The 19,132-nt window shown below is 38.2% G+C and overlaps 1 protein-coding gene across 1 annotated transcript in view; it reads right to left on the bottom strand.

The window, feature by feature from the left end:
* The window catches only part of CDH12 (cadherin 12), a 689,066-nt gene that overhangs the window by 149,834 nt on the left and 520,100 nt on the right, over positions 1-19,132 (bottom strand). Inside the window, exon 5 of the mRNA XM_075212929.1 lies at positions 12,977-13,271. Within this exon, the coding sequence (XP_075069030.1) occupies positions 12,977-13,271 (295 nt within the window). The remainder of the gene's footprint in view (positions 1-12,976; positions 13,272-19,132) is intronic.

Genomic DNA, 19,132 nt, shown 5'->3' on the forward strand with positions numbered 1-19,132 from the left:
TAAAGCGGTGCTGCCTAGTAAAGGGAAACTTCCCTTCACAAGGCAGCGCCGCTTTAAATTTAAGCTGCGAACACGCCGATCTCCCGCGGGTTGCAAAAACCAGGGTATGATACATTTACCCCTAAATGTTTAAATGGGAGCTAATAAGAACTGTTGAAGTCAAGACACAATCTGGAAGACCCAGTAAAATCTCTAATAGAAGTGATCATAATCTAGCCATATAAGCAAAGCCTATCCCACAAATCACTGCAATATACACTCAGAACATATTATCTAGAGACCAAAATAGTGTTCCAACAGGTCTACAGTATGGTGTTATGAAATTGTTAGAAGTAAATCTCTTCAATGACCACAAACGATCACAAAATTCAACATCAATGAATACTGTGAGTTGCCTAAAGGGGGCGGTGAGGTGGCTGAAGGGGGCAGGTGAGGTGGCTGAAGGTGGTAGGTGAGCAGGCTGAAGGGGGCAGGTGAGGTGGCTGGAGGGGGGGGGAGGGTGCTACTGCTGGAAGAGCCTAGGGCAGTCGGAACCCTTAATAGGGTCCTGAGTCCAGTCCAGAATTCCGGTTTCAGTCTGGTCCAGCAATCCAGCTCCTGTTTGCTCTCCTCTGCTAGTGAAACACCATCTGCACCAGTCCATTCACTACATGCAGAGGAACATTATCAGGCCACCCAGCTTTGTCCACATAGTCAACAGTCCAGCTCCAGAAATACAACCCAGTCTGGGTACAGACAGATCCTCAGGCGTGACACCTGGAGTCATACATTTTTCAGTGCAGTATACCAGGACTTTGTGGATACCTAAACTGAGTAAATATGTCCATAATATTCATACATAGTTCTGACATCACAACCTATACATTACAGTTATTTCTTACATAATATATTTAATATTTATTTGACATATTATTAATTTTGCAATACTTTCAATGATCCCTAATTATACTGAAAACAGAATAAGGAAAAAAAAACTCTTCTTGGAAATCAGAATAAATTCTTCAGCTATGTTCTTGAAAACAATTTCAGCATGATATCAACATCATTAGTTAGAATATTAATAATAAGAAATAATATTTTTGCATACAATGAAATATTACAAGTATCTATCCAAAATGTATTTGTGAAATGCTAACTTATAGATTTAGGTTTGCGTTTCTTTTGTTGCTAACACTGTATGCATATGAGTGGTAGACAAAAGATTAACGTGAATTCCATTATCACACACATACAAACTATACAAGAATACAGGAATACTGGAAGACTAGAATTTATTTAGTCCCAGGACATCTTATATCCATGAGCTTACAGGTTTGAACTAGAAAATGCATTTTGACATGTCTTATAGAAATTATAAAATTGTATATTTTACATATGCAATTGTTTCCAGTTCACCGTAAACACACACAAAGCAAGTTAAATTGTGGACAATTATAAATTCGGAAGAATGTGCCTCAAGAAATGTATGAATAAATAAAACGTTTACATTAATATCATGGTGGATTTAACAAACGATAACATTTTTGCTGCTTTGCAATCTCCAGCTACCATGCCTGCTCTTTTCTCATGGAGTTTTAATATCTTTATATTATAAAACAGGCCTGGTCAACCTGTGGCTCTCCAGGTGTTGAAAAAACTACACATCCCAACATGTCCTGCAAGCTCTCAGCTGGCTATATACTGGTAAAACATCCTGGTATGTGTAGTTTTACAACACCTGGAGAGCCATTAGTTGGCCAGGCCTGTTATAAAATTAAAAACAAAAAGCAAAACCCACCGGCAGTATTTATTTTTTGACTTAAGGTTACTGTAAATAGTCAATAAGCATACAACATAATTGATTAATTGCTGTATGACAAAAAAAGGCAGTAAGTATAAAACACATCTAGATGTGTAATATATAATATACACATGATCACTAAAAGAATAATGTTGACAAATGTTTGGGGTATGCAAAACATTGAAGTCTTAGATAAAAGGTCTACTTATTTCTTTCTATAGTTTTTTTATTTTTGTTGTATAAATAGTTATGTATGATGCTGCATGCCAATGATTTAGGTCTTTGAAACTTTAGACATCTGTGCACTTCACCTTCTCTCATTTCCTTTTTCTTAGTGATATAAAACAGAGAACATATTATTTGAAAATGTCAACTCTCTACAAAGAAATGGAATAGATAGACTGCCTGAAAGATTTAATACTCAAATACTTAGTTATAACTAGAGATGGGCGGGTCCGGTTCCCCGAGAACCGAACCCACCCGAACTTTGGCTATCTGAGTACCGAGCTGAGGAGCTCGGTACTCTCCCGCCCATTCCAAATCGAAATCGAGGCCGAACATCATCATGACGTGTTTGGATCTCGGGGCTCGGTTCTCGAGATACTTTAAGATTATAAATACACGCCTACACAGCAATCCATCGCCATTTGACAGAGGGAGAGAGCAGGGTGTAGTCACAGGCTGATTAGAGCAGGGACAGAGAATACAATATTCTTCTTGCAATTGCTCTAACAAAAATCGCTATAGAAAAGAGGAGGATAAAGGTTTATAATTTTGTTTTAATATTTGGCACTCCTCAGTGCTTTTGGGGTGTCCCCCATAATTGTGCATAAATATTTCTGGCTGTCAAAAGTCATATCTGTCAGCAGTATCTACCAACTAATTTTTAGCACTCCTCAGTGCTTTTGGGGTGTCCCCCCTAATTGTGCATAAATATTTCTGGCTGTCAAAAGTCATATCTGTCAGCAGCATCTTACCAAATAATTTTTAGCACTCCCCAGTGCTTTTGGGGTGTCCCCCATAATTGTGCATACATATTTCTGTCTGTCAAAAGTCATATCTGTCAGCAGTATCTACCAATTAATTGTTAGCACTCCCCAGTGCTTTTTGGGTGTCCTCCTTAATTGTGCATAAATATCTCTGGCTGTCAAAAGTCATATTTGCCAGGATAACCTGGCAAAGAAACCTGGCACATCACATTGCATAGATTCTTTCCACCTGTTTTATGTGACCATTTCTCCTCCTGTAAAACTTTGTGAGGGGAAATCAGTTAACCGCAAGATATTTTTTAACACTGCGTTAAGTCATTTTAATGTTGTTTTAACGCTGACTCATCGGAATTGTTTGAAGTCACATTTCCCAACAGTCGTGATTGTAAGTACATGGGAAGGAGATGATCGCCCTCAAGATGTCAGGGCAAGTGTTTTCGGGCTAGTCAGCATCAATATACAGTACCCAACCCTTAGCAGTACCTCGTCTCAGTAGACTAGCCACACAAGGTATCCTTATTTGCCTTGGCAGTGACATAATACCAGGTGTCACCATGTATACAAGTTGCCTCAACAATTGTTCACTACAATTTTGAGGCGTTTACGAACCCTACTTTCACTAGAGTAACTAATCTTCCTAAGACTAACAATGCCTTTATCTGGTTGCCCTGTATAAAAATTATAAGCATTTGTTTTTCTGGCTCAGCTAGAGGTAAAACCGTACAGCAGTATCTACCAATTAATTTTTAGCACTCCTCAGTGCTTTTGGGGTGTCCCCCATAATTGTGCATAAATATTTTTGGCTGTCAAAAGTCATATCTGTCAGCAGTATCTACCAACTAATTTTTAGCACTCCTCAGTGCTTTTGGGGTGTCCCCCCTAATTGTGCATAAATATTTCTGGCTGTCAAAAGTCATATCTGTCAGCACTATCTACCAAATAATTTTTAGTACTCCTCAGTGCTTTTGGGGTGTCCCCCATAATTGTGCATACATATTTCTGTCTGTCAAAAGTCATATCTGTCAGCAGTATCTACCAATTAATTGTTAGCACTCCCCAGTGCTTTTTGGGTGTCCTCCTTAATTGTGCATAAATATCTCTGGCTGTCAAAAGTCATATTTGCCAGGATAACCTGGCAAAGAAACCTGGCACATCACATTGCATAGATTCTTACTGTCACAATCTGCCTCTTTCAGCTCCTGTCTGCCAAGTTCTATGATGGACATTTGCATTTTTATGTATTGTGGCTGCAGTACCACTGTTCCATCGAAGGGGCCACTGTGGTACTTGGATTCCTCTCCTATCTGCCAGAGCTAAGCTCATTACCTCGGGATGCTTAGCATCTGTCTCTGGCCTTTTAAAGACTGCCTGTCTCAAGCAGTCCTTGCCAGTTCATCTGTTGACCTCTGCTGGTTCTCCTGTGAGTTATCCTTGTTTGACTTCCTGGTTTTGACCTCTGCTTGTTCCTCCGTCTTGGAATCTCTTCCTGTGACCCCTGACTCAGATTTGTTGTGACTTCGCAAGTGCTTCTCCCTGGTATCTTGGTGGGCCGTCTGGCTTTGATACTTGGCTTGTTTCACCCTCCTGCTTTACGGTGTTTGTATTCCATTGCACCTCTAGCAATACAGCACCTACATTCTGCATCCTATGTGTCATCATTAACATCATCATCATCAACATTTATTTATATAGTGCCAACAAATTCCGTAGTGCTTTACAATTGGGAACAAACATTAATAAAACAATACTGGGTAATACATACAGACAGAGAGGTAAGAGAACCCTGCTCCACTGTCTCGTGGTAACGCCTCGCAGACCATCACATCCTGTCTCCAGTACCTCCTGTGTATTGGTCCACACACTATTGCATTCATTGTGTCATCTCCTTGCTATAACGGCCATACGCTGACTAATTATGCCTTACCAATTATTGCATCCCTTACCTGTGTAAGCCCTGTTAAAATAAAACTACTTTGATCCAATTGCATTTTCTCAGTGCTTTTTATATTTGGAATCCTGACACTTACCTAACTGGACAATTAGCTATAACATGTCTTGGCATACCTAAAACATTTAATCACATAATTGTCTAGTCTTTTATGTGGCGGGAACCTTCCTGGCCTCACTGACTAGTCTCCAGGCCAAGACGCTCTTCATTTTTAAGTCCTTTTAACCCTGCAGCAGCCAGTAGTTCTTCTGCCAACAGATACTTCTCCACCACTTCCATCAACTTATCAGCAGTCTGAGGGTCCCCTTGGCTCACCCACTTCCACAAAACCAAGAGAAGAAACCTCAAAAATTGTTCCATGGTGGCTTCTAACCACCTGGGGACCGTTTAATTTCTCGGTCTCTAACCATTACTTTGTGAAGTGCATAAGATTGTGCATATGTGAGCAACGAGGCTTGTCCATGGAGTAAATCCAGCAGTGTACTTGTTGCTCTCGAATGACAGTGTAACTCCCAGGCGAGTCAAGATTTCCATTTTTAATTTTTCATAGTCATGTACTTCTGCAGTACTTAAGTAAAAGTAAGTTTTCTAAGGTTCTCTGGCCAGAGAAGGTGTGAACAAGTGGGCCCACTGTTCTTTAGGCCAACTCTCATGCTCCACGCTTCTTGCAAAGGTGTTCAGATACGCCTCCACATTATCAGCCATAGTTAATTTTCGAAGAAAATGACTTGCTCCTAGTCACTAAGCTGCCTACTGTCTACTGTACCACCTGAGTCAAGGCTTCACGGTCCTGGTGCTGTTTCCTGTGGCTTTCCTTGAATACCAACTGTCACGCCCTGGTAGCTTTCTGCACTTGCCTGTGATTTTCTTCAATGGCCAATCACTGCATACTGATAGCTTCCTGTTGAGCTGCTTTAGTCTGTAACAAGGCCTTTTCCTCCATAATTTCCACAGAGGAGGATCTGACTCTTTAAGCTGTAATAGCTTCCACATCCATGCAGCTAAACACTAGTTGGACTTGCTTTTGTCTGTGTGGCTCTACAAGTCCCATTATGCGGCACGCTGAAAAAAAGTCTCTTCAGAGTATTACTCCTGCAATCTTGCATTACTGCAGGCTTCTCAAGGCTGCTGCTGTTCTCAGTATGCACAGATCTCTGCTTGCATTCTCCACCAAGTTGTGACTGGGGTAGGGGAACAAGTGTCATCTCCTGAGGTAGATGGTAGTGTGTAGCAGGTGAGAGGTCACACAAGTCCAAGGCTTTAGTCATAACTGGTTTATAACAGGATTCAGCCAGTTTTATTAAGCAAGAAAATAAAATAAAATTCAAAATAAACACCTTGCATGTCCAGCACTAACTAAATGCATCTCACTCCGACTATCAAAAAAGTTCCTAGCACAATTTTCTCACAGCAAAGATCAGGCTTTCACTCACAGAGACTCTGCAGTCTCTTTCCGCAGATAGTGAGAGACTGAATGCACTGCCTAGCAGCCTTTTAAATTCACCTAACAGGTGCCAGCATTAGTCGTTCTGACAGCAGACCAAAAGACCCGGACTGGGCTTTGCAATTGGAGCCCACTCTTCTATCTCCATTTAAACCCCAAGGACCCTTTTCAGCTTTTCTCCAAACCTGAAGATCTCTTTGGGAAACATCTCTCCCAAGGGGTTTAAAACATTTATTTTAAAAACCTGGGATCAAAGATACCTGCCTGCAAACACTAATCCAGTTTCTTTGTCACTGTATATATATATGTGTGTGTGTGTGTATCAAGAGGTATGTAGAGTAATGTTACTTTGTAGAGCATAACTTATTAGTGCAACAAGTTATTAAATTTAGATTTTCCTCAAATTTAATGCAACTAGTTTAAACTCAAAACATTCTCATGTGCATTTTAGTTATAACTAGAGATGGTCACTGACCACCCGTGTTTTGGTTTTGGATTCGGTTTTGGATCTGGATTACTGTCGTGTTTTGGCTTTGGTTTTGGTTTTGCAAAACTGCCATTAAGTGTTTTGGTTTTGGTTTTGTTTGGTTTTGTTTTGCTATTTTGTTGGAAAATCAATGTTTTTCGGCCTAAAATAACCCAATTTAGTGCTCCAACTGTTTTAGAGATAAGTAATCTAATTGTAGAGGTAATAAATCATCCAAAAAACAGTTTAATTCTTCGTTGGTAGGCCTTCATTTATTCTACACACAAAACAGATTGTCTTCCTCTCCATCTATGAATATTGGCAATGCAACCATCGTCTTTGGATGTATATTACACTCTACACTTATTGTTAAATATGTAAAGAAATGGAAAAAGGCAGTTTGCTTTCTGTCTCTATAGGCCCCCCTCCACTTGTTTAAAAAACCAAAAAATTCAGCCGTTATAGACTGTACAATATTAATTGAAATGGACAAAGCCAGTTTGGTTTCTGCCTCTATAGGCTCCCCTCCACTTGTAAAAAATACAAAAAAATTCAGCCGTTATAGACTGTACAATATTAATTGACATGGAGAAAGCCAGTTTGGTTTCTGTCTCTCTAGGCTCCCCTCCACTTGAATAAATTACAAAAAAATTCAGCCGTTATAGACTGTACAATATGAAGAGAAATGGACAAAGGCAGTTTGGGGTCACTCTGTCTATGACACCCTACCCTTAAGGATAAATTGCCCAAACAGCAGCCTTTCAAGAAGGTACGTGATATGGAAATGCCACAAGTCCCTTTCCTCTTAGGGGGTAGATGGCACCCTACACTTAGATAGAAAGTTTTAAAAAGATGTTATCGTCATCATCTTCAGCTTCATCCTCACCCTCATCAATGTGTACATCATCATCACAGACTATCAATTCATCGCCGCTTGAATCCGCCATTAGAGAACAGTCAGTGCTTGGATGTCTTGGATGGTGAAGGCCTTCCTCGTGGAAGATGTAGTTCATTTTTATAAACATCATTTTCTCCACATTTTTGGGAAGTAACCTTCTACAGCGATCACTGACTAAGTTCCCTGCTGTGCTGAACACTCGTTCAGAGTACACACTGGAGGGTGGGCAGCTTAGGTATTGCAAAGCAAGTTTGTACATGGGTTTCCAAATGGCCTGCTTTTCTTCCCAGTAAGGAAAGGGACTGTCTGACATTTCCATATCCACTACCTCTTGAAAGTAATCCTCCACCATCCTTTACATGTTTATGCTTGTATTGGATGGAATTATGGGCAAAGTGACACATTTTTTTTAAAAATTCTTCAAATCAGCCCAGATGTTAAATTGTTCTGGTCTGCCCCCTGCGTCTTCCCTGCTTCTTTTTTGGAAATTTATTTTTTTACGAGCAGCAGCAGCTTGCGAAAGTGAAGGAGGACACGTTGTCAAGCCGAGGCCCAGTTCAGCGGACAACTTGCTGAGCAATAGCTCCTTGCAAAAGTTCACATCTCGCTCATTTACAAGTAAAGACTCAATGTAGGTTTTAAACCTTAGATCAAGCAGAGTGGCTAAAATGTACTGATCCGAGTTCAAGATCTTAATAACTCGAGGATCATTGTGAAGCGAATTAAGTACTTAATCGACAAGGCCAACATACTTTGCTGAATTGCTTGCTTTCAGCTCCTTCATTTTCTCAAGCTGCTTTTCCAACAGTCTAATTAAAGGAATGACTTGGCTCAAATTAGCAGAGTCTGCACTCACCTCACACGTCACAACTTCAAATGGTTTCAGCACCTTGCACAGGACTGAAAGGATTCCACACTGTGCAAGAGTGAAATACATCCCCCCTCCTTTCCCAATGTCATGGCTTGTGCAATATGCTTGGATGGCTTTGCGCTGTTCCTCCATCCTCTGAACCATGTACAGGGTGGAATTCCACCTAGTTACCACCTCTTGCTTAAGTTGGTAGCAGGGCAAGTTAAACTGCCCTTGGAGCTGCTGTAACCTCCTACATGCTGTGGCTGAATGCCTGAAATGGCCTGAAATTTTACGGGCCACCGAAAGCATCTCCTGCACCTCACGGTTATTTCGTAGGAAGCTCTGCACCACCAAGTTGATGGTGTGAGCAAAACAGGGAATATGTTGGAAATCACCAAGCTGTAATGCTTGCCGTATATTGCTGGCTTATCAGATATGACATACCCTGGGGAGAGTCCGAGTGGTATAAGCCATGCATCAATCACATCTCTCAGTTTGCGTAACAAATTGTCAGCCGTATGCCTGTTAGTGAAGCCGGTGATAGAAAGAGTGGCCTGCCTGTGACAAATGTTACGTAGTGGTGTACATGCTGCTGCTGTTCCTGCTGGTGAAGGTGAATGACCAACCCAGTGGGCTGTCACAGCCATTTAGTCTTTGGTTTGGCCACTTCCACTTGTCCACATATCTGTTGTTAAGTGGACAGTGGGCAGAATGGCATTTTTCAGCGCAATCTATACATTTTTATACACTTTTTGGTATAGTTGTGGAATTGCTTTACGGGAGAAATGGTGTCGCGATGCAATTCTGTAACGCGGACACAAAACCTCAATTAAGTGTGAAAAACCAGCTGCGTTTATTGTGAAGATTGGACGCAGATCTAACACTAACATTGCAGCCATGGCGTCTGTGATTCGCTTGGTGACTGGGTGACTAATGTCAAATTTGCTTCCCCTCGCAAATGATTGTTTCACAGTTAATTGCTGAAATGTAGGACTGCTCATTTTCTTTACCTGCCTCTGGGCTGACGATTCACCCCCAGCAGCAGCAACAGCAGCAGCAGTGGGACTAACGCTTTCTTCGGAGGAATCAATAATAGTGCAGGAGTCATCCAGCCTTAAGTGGGATGCCGGGCTAACTCCGATCGCTACTGAGGATATTGATGAGGATGGTGTGGTGGGTGTATTTTGTAGCCATCGGGATGTCGGTGAGCGGAGGGTCTTAGCTGATGATGGAGTGCTGTAATTTTTTGGGAAGAACTTTCAGCTTTTCCCAACACTTTGCCATGAACTCTCGTTAAATGGCGTAACATAGACGAGGTTCCAAGATGGTTAAGGTCCCTCCCTCGACTGACTGTTGCTTGACATACACCACAAATGGCTATACAATTGTTGTCTGGATTTGGGTAGAAATAATTCCACACATAAGAAGTGGATTTTTTTGTTTTATGCCCAGGCATGACAATGGCCTTTTTCTTGTCACGTGCCAGAACTGCTGCCACTGGTGCAGGATTTACACAAACAACCTCATCCTCATCAACATCCTCATTAGCGCCCTCATCGCCTACACAAATCTCCCCCTCATCCTCTTCTAATTCCAAAGTGGCATCCTCAATTTGGGTATCACCGGCTACACTAGCGCTATTAAGGCACACATCATCAGAATGCTCACGATTAGACATCCCACTGTTGGATGGACTCTCCACAGGGATTGTTGTCATTTGTGAATCAGAGCAAACATTCTCCTTTAATGCCTTATGTTATCTTGCAGCTCGGCTTTGATGCGTAACAGTAGTTGTGGACCAATTGTAGGCTGGGTAACTTTTTGGGATCTGCCAATTTCAGGCAAAGGTGAAGGCCTCATTCTCTCTTTGCCACTGTGTGTGTAGAATGACATGTTTGCAAAAAAAAAATTTTATCGGCACTTATCTTTTGCTCAGTAACACTTCTTTTTCGCTTCAATACAGTAAAACATTTTTTTGTTTTTGTTTTTTGCACTGATTTGGAAACACTCTAATGTTTGACATCACCTTGCCCACATAACGTACTGGGAGCACTAACATCAGGACTGGTGACAGAACCTGGTTGCTCATTCTGATCATACGTGGACTGCTTTTAATCCATTCTGAGCGCAAAGCACTTGTAGTGCTAAAAATTATTTGGTAGATACTGCTGACAGATATGACTTTTGACAGCAAGAAATATTTATGCACAATTATGGAGGACACCCCAAAAGCACTGAGGAGAGCTAAAAATTAGTTGGTAGATACTGCTGACAGATATGACTTTTGACAGCCAGAAATATTTATGCACAATTAGGGAGGACACCCCAAAAGCACTGAGGAGTGCTAAAAATTAGTTGGTAGATACTGCTGACAGATATGACTTTTGACAGCCAGAAATATTTATGCACAATTATGGGGGACACCCCAAAAGCACTGAGGAGTGCTAAAAATTAGTTGATAGATACTGCTGAAGATATGACTTTAGACAGCCAGAAATATTTATGCAAAATTATGGGGGACACCCCAAAAGCACTGAGGAGTACTAAAAATTATTTGGTAGATAGTGCTGACAGATATGACTTTTGACAGCCAGAAATATTTATGCACAATTAGGGGGGACACCCCAAAAGCACTGAGGAGTGCTAAAAATTAGTTGGTAGATACTGCTGACAGATATGACTTTTGACAGCCAAAAATATTTATGCACTATTATGGGGGACACCCCAAAAGCACTGAGGAGTGCTAAAAATTAATTGGTAGATACTGCTGTACGGTTTTACCTCTAGCTGAGCCAGAAAAACAAATGCTTATAATTTTTATACAGGGCAACCAGATAAAGGCATTGTTAGTCTTAGGAAGATTAGTTACTCTAGTGAAAGTAGGGTTCGTAAACGCCTCAAAATTGTAGTGAACAATTGTTGAGGCAACTTGTATACATGGTGACACCTGGTATTATGTCACTGCCAAGGCAAATAAGGATACCTTGTGTGGCTAGTCTACTGAGACGAGGTACTGCTAAGGGTTGGGTACTGTATATTGATGCTGACTAGCCCGAAAACACTTGCCCTGACATCTTGAGGGCGATCATCTCCTTCCCATGTACTTACAATCACGACTGTTGGGAAATGTGACTTCAAACAATTCCGATGAGTCAGCGTTAAAACAACATTAAAATGACTTAACGCAGTGTTAAAAAATATCTTGCGGTTAACTGATTTCCCCTCACAAAGTTTTACAGGAGGAGAAATGGTCACATAAAACAGGTGGAAAGAAAGCTAATTCAGGAAGGAAAGAAAGCAGACAGAAAAGCACAGGAAAGTAAAAGAATCCACAACAGCTGAGTAAATGAAGGATGTCATCATTGGCTAAACCAGCATCTACTGGAAAGAGCCTAAAATAAAATGGCAACAGATAATTCTATGTGCCTTAGCCCACCTGAAACCAGAGACTACACAACAATCTAGGTATGCCACTAATACCATACTGAGCTAGCAGATAAGTGGCATCATGCTAATTACACACAAAGTCCACACCAGTTACAAACCACAGAAAATATTTACCAAATCAGAGATAAATTTACCAAGAGTATTAGATTACAGTAAACAAAGGAAGATAACAATAAAGTTGCAAACTAACTAAAGGTAATAACTACAAAAATAATTGTTAATTCACAGAGAATTAATAGACAACAAGTTTGTGTGATAACAATTATTAAATCCTGGACTATAAGAGGGCAAGGGTCTTTTAAGGTATAACATTTTTGTTAAATTGAGAATATTTGTTTGTTTGTGATGGTAAAAAATATTTTGAATATGAAAAAGTATAAAATTATATTTATCCTTTCTGATGTAACTTATTTAGTCATGTATGAAGATAAACCAGTTAGAAAATATATAGAGACTAATGTTTAAATAAGTTATTCCCCTGGTTAATATCATCCCTTTAAACAATTTTAATTCCTTTTTTTCTTTGTGGCCACGCCTTCATTGTGAGTCTTGCTTCTCACTGTATTGGGGTAGGCAGCATTCTCTCTCAAAATCCACCAACAGCTACACAATAGAATACCACAAATAATTTCCAAAATAAAAAAAGCTCGACTGTAATCCACTGCAAATCAGACTAATGAAATAAAATGTCTGATCAATCATTATGGATTTTGTCGCACTTGTAGTATTATACTACAAAATGTAAACATAAAGTTCTAGTGTTAATATTCAGAGCTGTATAAATGAGCAAAAGATAAAAATAATGAAACAACTGGGATGGATACAAAAATTACCAGAGTACTTGGTCCTCTGGATTAAAAATATTTGTCTATGCGTCTTGGTTTTTTCTGAAATATATAGTTTCTTGTGTTACCTCTAATATATTCATTAATGCTTCTTCTTTAGCAAATTATAAGTGAATTACAGTTACAAGTTTATTGTAAAATAGTGACTAATTAAATTTTTTTCAAACAAAGACAGTTTACATTAATTGACATGCTTTTGAAACATGGTATATAATTAAAATTACTCAGTACTCTTGAAAATGTATTTTATTTTTTATAAAAGTTCTATATATAGGGGCAATAGCTTAAGTGTAATTTTCTACTCACCAACTGGAGACATTTCAGGAACGCTAGCAACATAAGGGCCATCCAAAAACTTTGGCTCATTATCATTAATGTCCTGAACTTTGATAATGAATTCGGATTCTGGCTCCACTGGTTTTCCCGTAACAATATCCACAGCTTGAGCACGTAATGTATAGAATGGCTTTTCTTCTCTATCCAGACTTTTAATAGCATGGATGTCACCTGTAGTGTCATCAATTGTAAAAATTGTACCAGCACCATCACCCAAGAGTGTGTATTTCACAGATCCAATTCCCTTGTCCATGTCAGAGTGAAGCTGTAAAATACAAAGCAAGGAGTACAACTTTGTAATGTCTGATCTTGATAACATATAGGTTACACGAGACACTTGCATAATCATGATCTTAACTTAAATATTTATCTAATCTGCTGGCAGTCAAATAAACATGTTTTATAATCATGAATAAGTTTTTAAATTTGAAAATCTCTCCAGTAGATCATTGGGTGATATTAACACAACATAAAAATACTTTGTAAAAGTCTTATTTGTTTTATTCTGCTGGGATGCTTAAACATTTTGGGCTAATTTCAGTTAGTAGTAAATGCAGATAGAAGGTGCAATTTGCAAAACCATGTTGCTCTGTTGGGGAGGAGGAGTAAATGTAAAATGTTCAACAAAGTTAGAGTTTGGAAGAAGCATTTGCTAGCTCATCTCTAAACTGCAGTGCTAAAATAAAGATGTGCTTTATTTGTGTACTTCATGTTAAAGCAAGCAATATTTTCCCTGCATGAAAAACAATGTATTTGCACCCCTTACATTGCAACATGGATCATCCAGACACAAAGTTGCACACCTTAGCTGTATTTGCTCCCAATGCTATTTCTGCTTCTCTCCTACAAACTTTTACAAGGGCAGCTTTTTAAACCATCTTCTTTTAAAGTGGACCTATCAATATTCATACTGAATTGAAAGGATGCATTCTGATGAACTAGTGACCTAGTTCCCTAAAAAACAAAAATGTTAATCTTACATGTTCAATTTACTCCTAATATTATTATCATTATCTTAATTTTGTATATTATTAATTTTTAACCCTTTCAGTGACATTGTTCTACTCTTAGATCACCACTGTAAATAATATGGATATCTGATGCCCTACTGATTACAAAGGCACAGTTTCTCTATTGGATCACTGATCACCATGATTTTCCTGCAGGAGGGAATGTCTGGGTCTTATAAGACTCAGATGAGCTCTCCAAAAGTTCCCTAACATAAATGGAAATGTTTATGACGTCTTTGCTTTTAATATTGCAACTAAGGCATGCCTTAATAATGAATAATTTAATGGTATCAAATAAAAAAATGCACATATGGGAAAAATTTGAAAAGGTAAAAAACAAAAATATACACACACAAAAATATTTTACATACATAATTTATTATGGCCCACATATGTGGATCTAGCCTCTAATAAAGTACATATATTTGGTATATGATTTGTCTTTAAATGTTAGAATTCACAGAATAAAATTAGTTAATATATTGAATTATTTACATATGAAAATATCTTACGATTACAATAAATGTATTTTAAAGAAATCTGTGTTTTCCTTGATGGTGTTCTGTAATAGATTTGTTAGATTTGTTAGATTTGTATATGTTAGACATACACACAAAAACACAAATATGACTAAAGAATAAACTCTGGACCCTAAAGGATAATGCAAAAATACTGTTCTTATTTTGCATAAACATTATTATGTTTTGCTAGTCTCCAAGGTAGAATAGGGTTTGTTTACTTTTTGTCTGTTTTGGCTGTCACATCATGTGCATTAAAGAAGTTGCACAAACTTTGTCTCTGGGTAAAGTAGAAAAGTCAAAATGGAGGATGTTTTAATTCTGCTTATACAAGCTACCGTCGTGCAACACAAAAAACAAATTATTAATGACCTTCCCAAGAGGGAGCTATTGCAGAAGCCTAGAGGGAGGAAGTAATGTGGTGTTATCTTCTGTTATGTTTAAGAATTCCTGCTTGGGAAGCTCAGAAAGCATATTTTAAACTAGGTTGAATCTACAAAATACTATAATTTGCTGAAAATGGAGATTTTGACAAAAAGTGGTGGGACTCGAGAAACAAAAGGCACTACAGTCACAGATGTTTGAGTTCATATATTTGGCCAAGAAATTGTTAAAATCGTAAAGAACATCACCAATGCAAATAGTTGGAATATTGGTTTTGTCCGACGCCTATAAGGACTACTGCAAAGGTTACACCACTCATTTACAGTACCTACTTGCTTTGAATTTGGTGAATTGGGACAGGTAAAACCCCATTGTTTTCTATTGCAGGAGTCCATGAATGTCACCTAGTGTTTTTTTATTGGGAGAAGAAAAGAAATGCGTGACCTTTGCCAAAATGTACTGCTGAATGTAAAAGTCACAGACTCCATAAGTGATGTGAACCTGGGATCAAGTAGTTTAATTCCTTTTTCACATAATGAAAAGCTTGGAGTGTTGTATGTACATGATTGTTCTAAACATTATAGAACCACCTTTGTGCAATTAGCACCAAATGGTGCAATTTATTGCATACATTTTTTCACCTTTAAGTTTTGGGTAACGTTTTCTAGGTTATGAAACACTCATTTGAGCACAAGGGTAAATGAAAGGGATAACAACAACAGAGGATAGCCAGCGATAAAATTGTCTGCAGTGTAAAGGCATAGCAATGATCATGTTAAAATTCAGATTTAATTCATGTGTAAATTTGGTGTGAGACTGGTCAGGCGTGGAAGAATTAGGAGTGAGTTGGTCAGCTTAACATATTGCAATATGTGGAACTAACATTCCCTGTTTTTAATATAGAGTACTACTTGAAGTAGCTAGAACATCATTAATAATATCTTTGATGAGTGCAGAGGATCTAAACTTTTTGTTTATTGAGGAAATTTATTTGGTTGCCATTTTTGGCACCACAGAGTTATTCTTCTACCCTGTGAGATGAAATTGGCAACTGTCATATTAACAGATATGTTTTGCCTTCCTTTGAATCAACACACACAGAATATATGAAAAAACTCTGTAGACAATTGTCTTTTTCCAACCTTACTAACAATGTAACTGCATCGGAGGTACGTTACCACAGTAAGTGTTTTTCTTTGGTTATTGCTTTTCTCATGTCTTGAACAACCCAGTCAATATGTGCAGCAATGACACTCTTATTTGAACCATATAAAACAAAATACTAATTAATGCAATATAACCATTCATTTTCTCACAACACCTTGCATTCTTGCAAATATCATCTTTCAGGTCCCTTATAATTCATTATTTCCTTTTCATCACTGTAATAAGTGGTAAAATTGTATTTAATGGCTGGACTAAGAGGTCTAAATGAAAAAGAAAACTATATTGATGGCTTTTGGTCAAGGCATTCAATTAATTGAAGGATTCATTTTTCTATTTAATGTAGTTATACTGCTACATAGGTGTCCTATATGTGTACTTTGTAATTCTCACTTAACTACTTAAATAGTTTCTAGACTTAAATCTCAATAATAAAATGTTTAGTCTTTTTTAATCTCTTCCTTTTCACGTTATGATTTACCGCCATCATAAAACATTCTCTAATCATCATTATACTGTAGGAAATTTCCCTTGACCCCACTAGTTTTTAGTTAGATTACTCATAATCCATATTGCTACTCCTTTTCATCTTTCAACTCTTAGAGTGACTGTTCTAAAACCATCTGAGCCACTTCCTTTGTGAAAATTGACATCTCAAAGCTGTTTCCTGCCTGAAAGATTCCACTAAAGCCTTTCTTACTAAACTGACTGTTGCTTGCTCCCTGACAAATATCATTACTGCATGTTAATATCTCTTGCATTTTGACAGCTTTTGAAACAGTTGACCACCCACCCACACCCCCTTCAAACTCTTTACTCTAGGCAAAATAAATAAACCATTTCCTTCTATTATTGCTTCTAACCTTTAAAACATCACATTTCATGCCTACCACAATGGTGTATAATCCTCTTGTTTCATACCTGCTGTGTGGGTACAGTACCGCAATGTTCTGTTCTAGGTTAGGTACATTTCCATTTACACACCCTCCCTTAGACCATAGATAGGCAATTAATTGTAGCATTCATAATTAGGAGGCTGATTCTTATAATTATCTACCTATTCTATAACCCAGTCATTCCATAATACTGTACATCATGTCACTGTCACTATTTCACCCCATCTCATCTTTGCCAAAACTGATCTTAGCCAAAACTGATACAATTTCAGCTCTGTAGCATATACCAAAGGACTGTTTAGGAAGAAAAAATGTAAGATCATATTAAAGATAAGCTTAACATTTTGCACAACCATTTTATAACATTTATTTAAATAATGAAGAAAACATAAAATAAGCAATAAACTTCTTCTTTTGCTATTACTTTTGTGAGCAAGACTTGGGGAGAGATGTTATTTTCTTCAAATAGGCTTTTTATTTCATATTTAATGCATTGCTTTATACTTAAAAGTTATAGTCCTCTGCATAGAAAGTCATTTATTATGCTAGCCTAACTGACAAGCAGTAAATTCAATTTGAATACATAACTGATCGGTGATAAATGCTGTAATATGTGAGAAATTGCTTCATCACTCTGGGATAAACTGTCACTTTGATCACTGATACACTCAGTCTCCATGCAGCATCTTGTTATTTGTTGCATGTACAGTATATAACAGTTATTTAAAACACCCAATATTTTATTCCAACCTTTTCTTCCTATTAATATCTTTATTGAGTTCAGTCATAATGGATGTTTAGTCAGACAGTTAATGTCTGTGGTACGTATCATACTGTACAACATATCATAAAGCCTTTTTTTATTATTTGAAAATAGAAGCATCACGGACCATTGAAGGGTATGACTCAATCCGTATTATGAAGAGACTAAAAAAGAAAACTACAGTATGTAAGTTTCAAAAGCAATGAGATAAAGAGGTAAAATAATACATACCTTTGTATTAGTCAGAAGAAATGATATGAGGAATATTTGAGACATAGAATGAAGTATTTTGGAAAGGAGATTGGGTTTTCAGGCCAGCAAAGCTCTTGTGGTTCAGTTCATGAAATACTTAAGTCTAATAGGCTAAAACTTTATCTATTCATGAAACCTCTGAAAAAATCTTTATATCGAAGTAAACCTAAGTGGATACACAAAACTATGCATTTCTGACTGAAAAAGTAAGCACATTAAGTCATTTATTTTTTTGTTTAATACAGTGAGACAAGTATACACACAAAACACATTTACACATATACTGAAGTATAGTTAAGAAGCTCTTTTTTCTGCTGTGACAGATAACGTGGTGTGTAAGATGGCAAGATGTCAAGTTGCAAAGTCATAGCCGAGTGGTTAAACCAAGGGACTGGTGCTATGGTAGCCGATTTCAGGTTCTGTGTCATCTGAGCATCTATAAAAAACATATCTTTTCTAGAATAAGTTCCATTTGTCATCGAGTAGTCTGTATATGTTCTATCATTGGAGAATATTATTGTAGTTTATAGCAGGGATTGTAGTTTAGATACTTCACAAGTAGCTTGGCTGTCACCAAGTGTTGGCTGCCATCGGTCTAGTCATGCATTTAAGACAGTATTAATGTCCCCTCCTAATATTACTATCCCCAACTCAGATTGTGAGAGTCTGGCAAAGAAGTGAGTGAAGAAAGTATTTTGGGAAGTAGTGGCCAGAGTGATGGGTACGTGTGAGGGAGAGCCCGTTAGGATAATGAGTCGTCCCTGGGGATCCATATAAGTTGATTCAACTGTCAGTGAGAGAATAGCTGCACCTTTGACCTTCTGGAAAGAGGTTGAGTATAACACTTGGGGGTATTTCTTACAGTGTAAGTTTGGGTGAGTATGCTTAAAATGTGTTTCTCGAAGCATTACAATTTGTGGGGAGTGTTGTTTCAGATACTGTATCAATATTGTACGTTTGTGCGGAGTATTGAGACTGTTAACATTAATGGTCATAACCAAAAATGTCATGGTTGATACCAGTGATAGACCAAAATCGGTTAAAGTGAGTGAGTTGGGAGGGCAGGATGTCAGGCTGAGGCGGAAAAGTAAGAAGGGAAGGAGGAAGGAGTAGAGGGAATTTGGGAGTGTGGTCAAAGG

The sequence above is a fragment of the Mixophyes fleayi genome, chromosome 5 (genome assembly GCF_038048845.1).
Source record: "Mixophyes fleayi isolate aMixFle1 chromosome 5, aMixFle1.hap1, whole genome shotgun sequence".
Taxonomy (NCBI): domain Eukaryota; kingdom Metazoa; phylum Chordata; class Amphibia; order Anura; family Limnodynastidae; genus Mixophyes; species Mixophyes fleayi.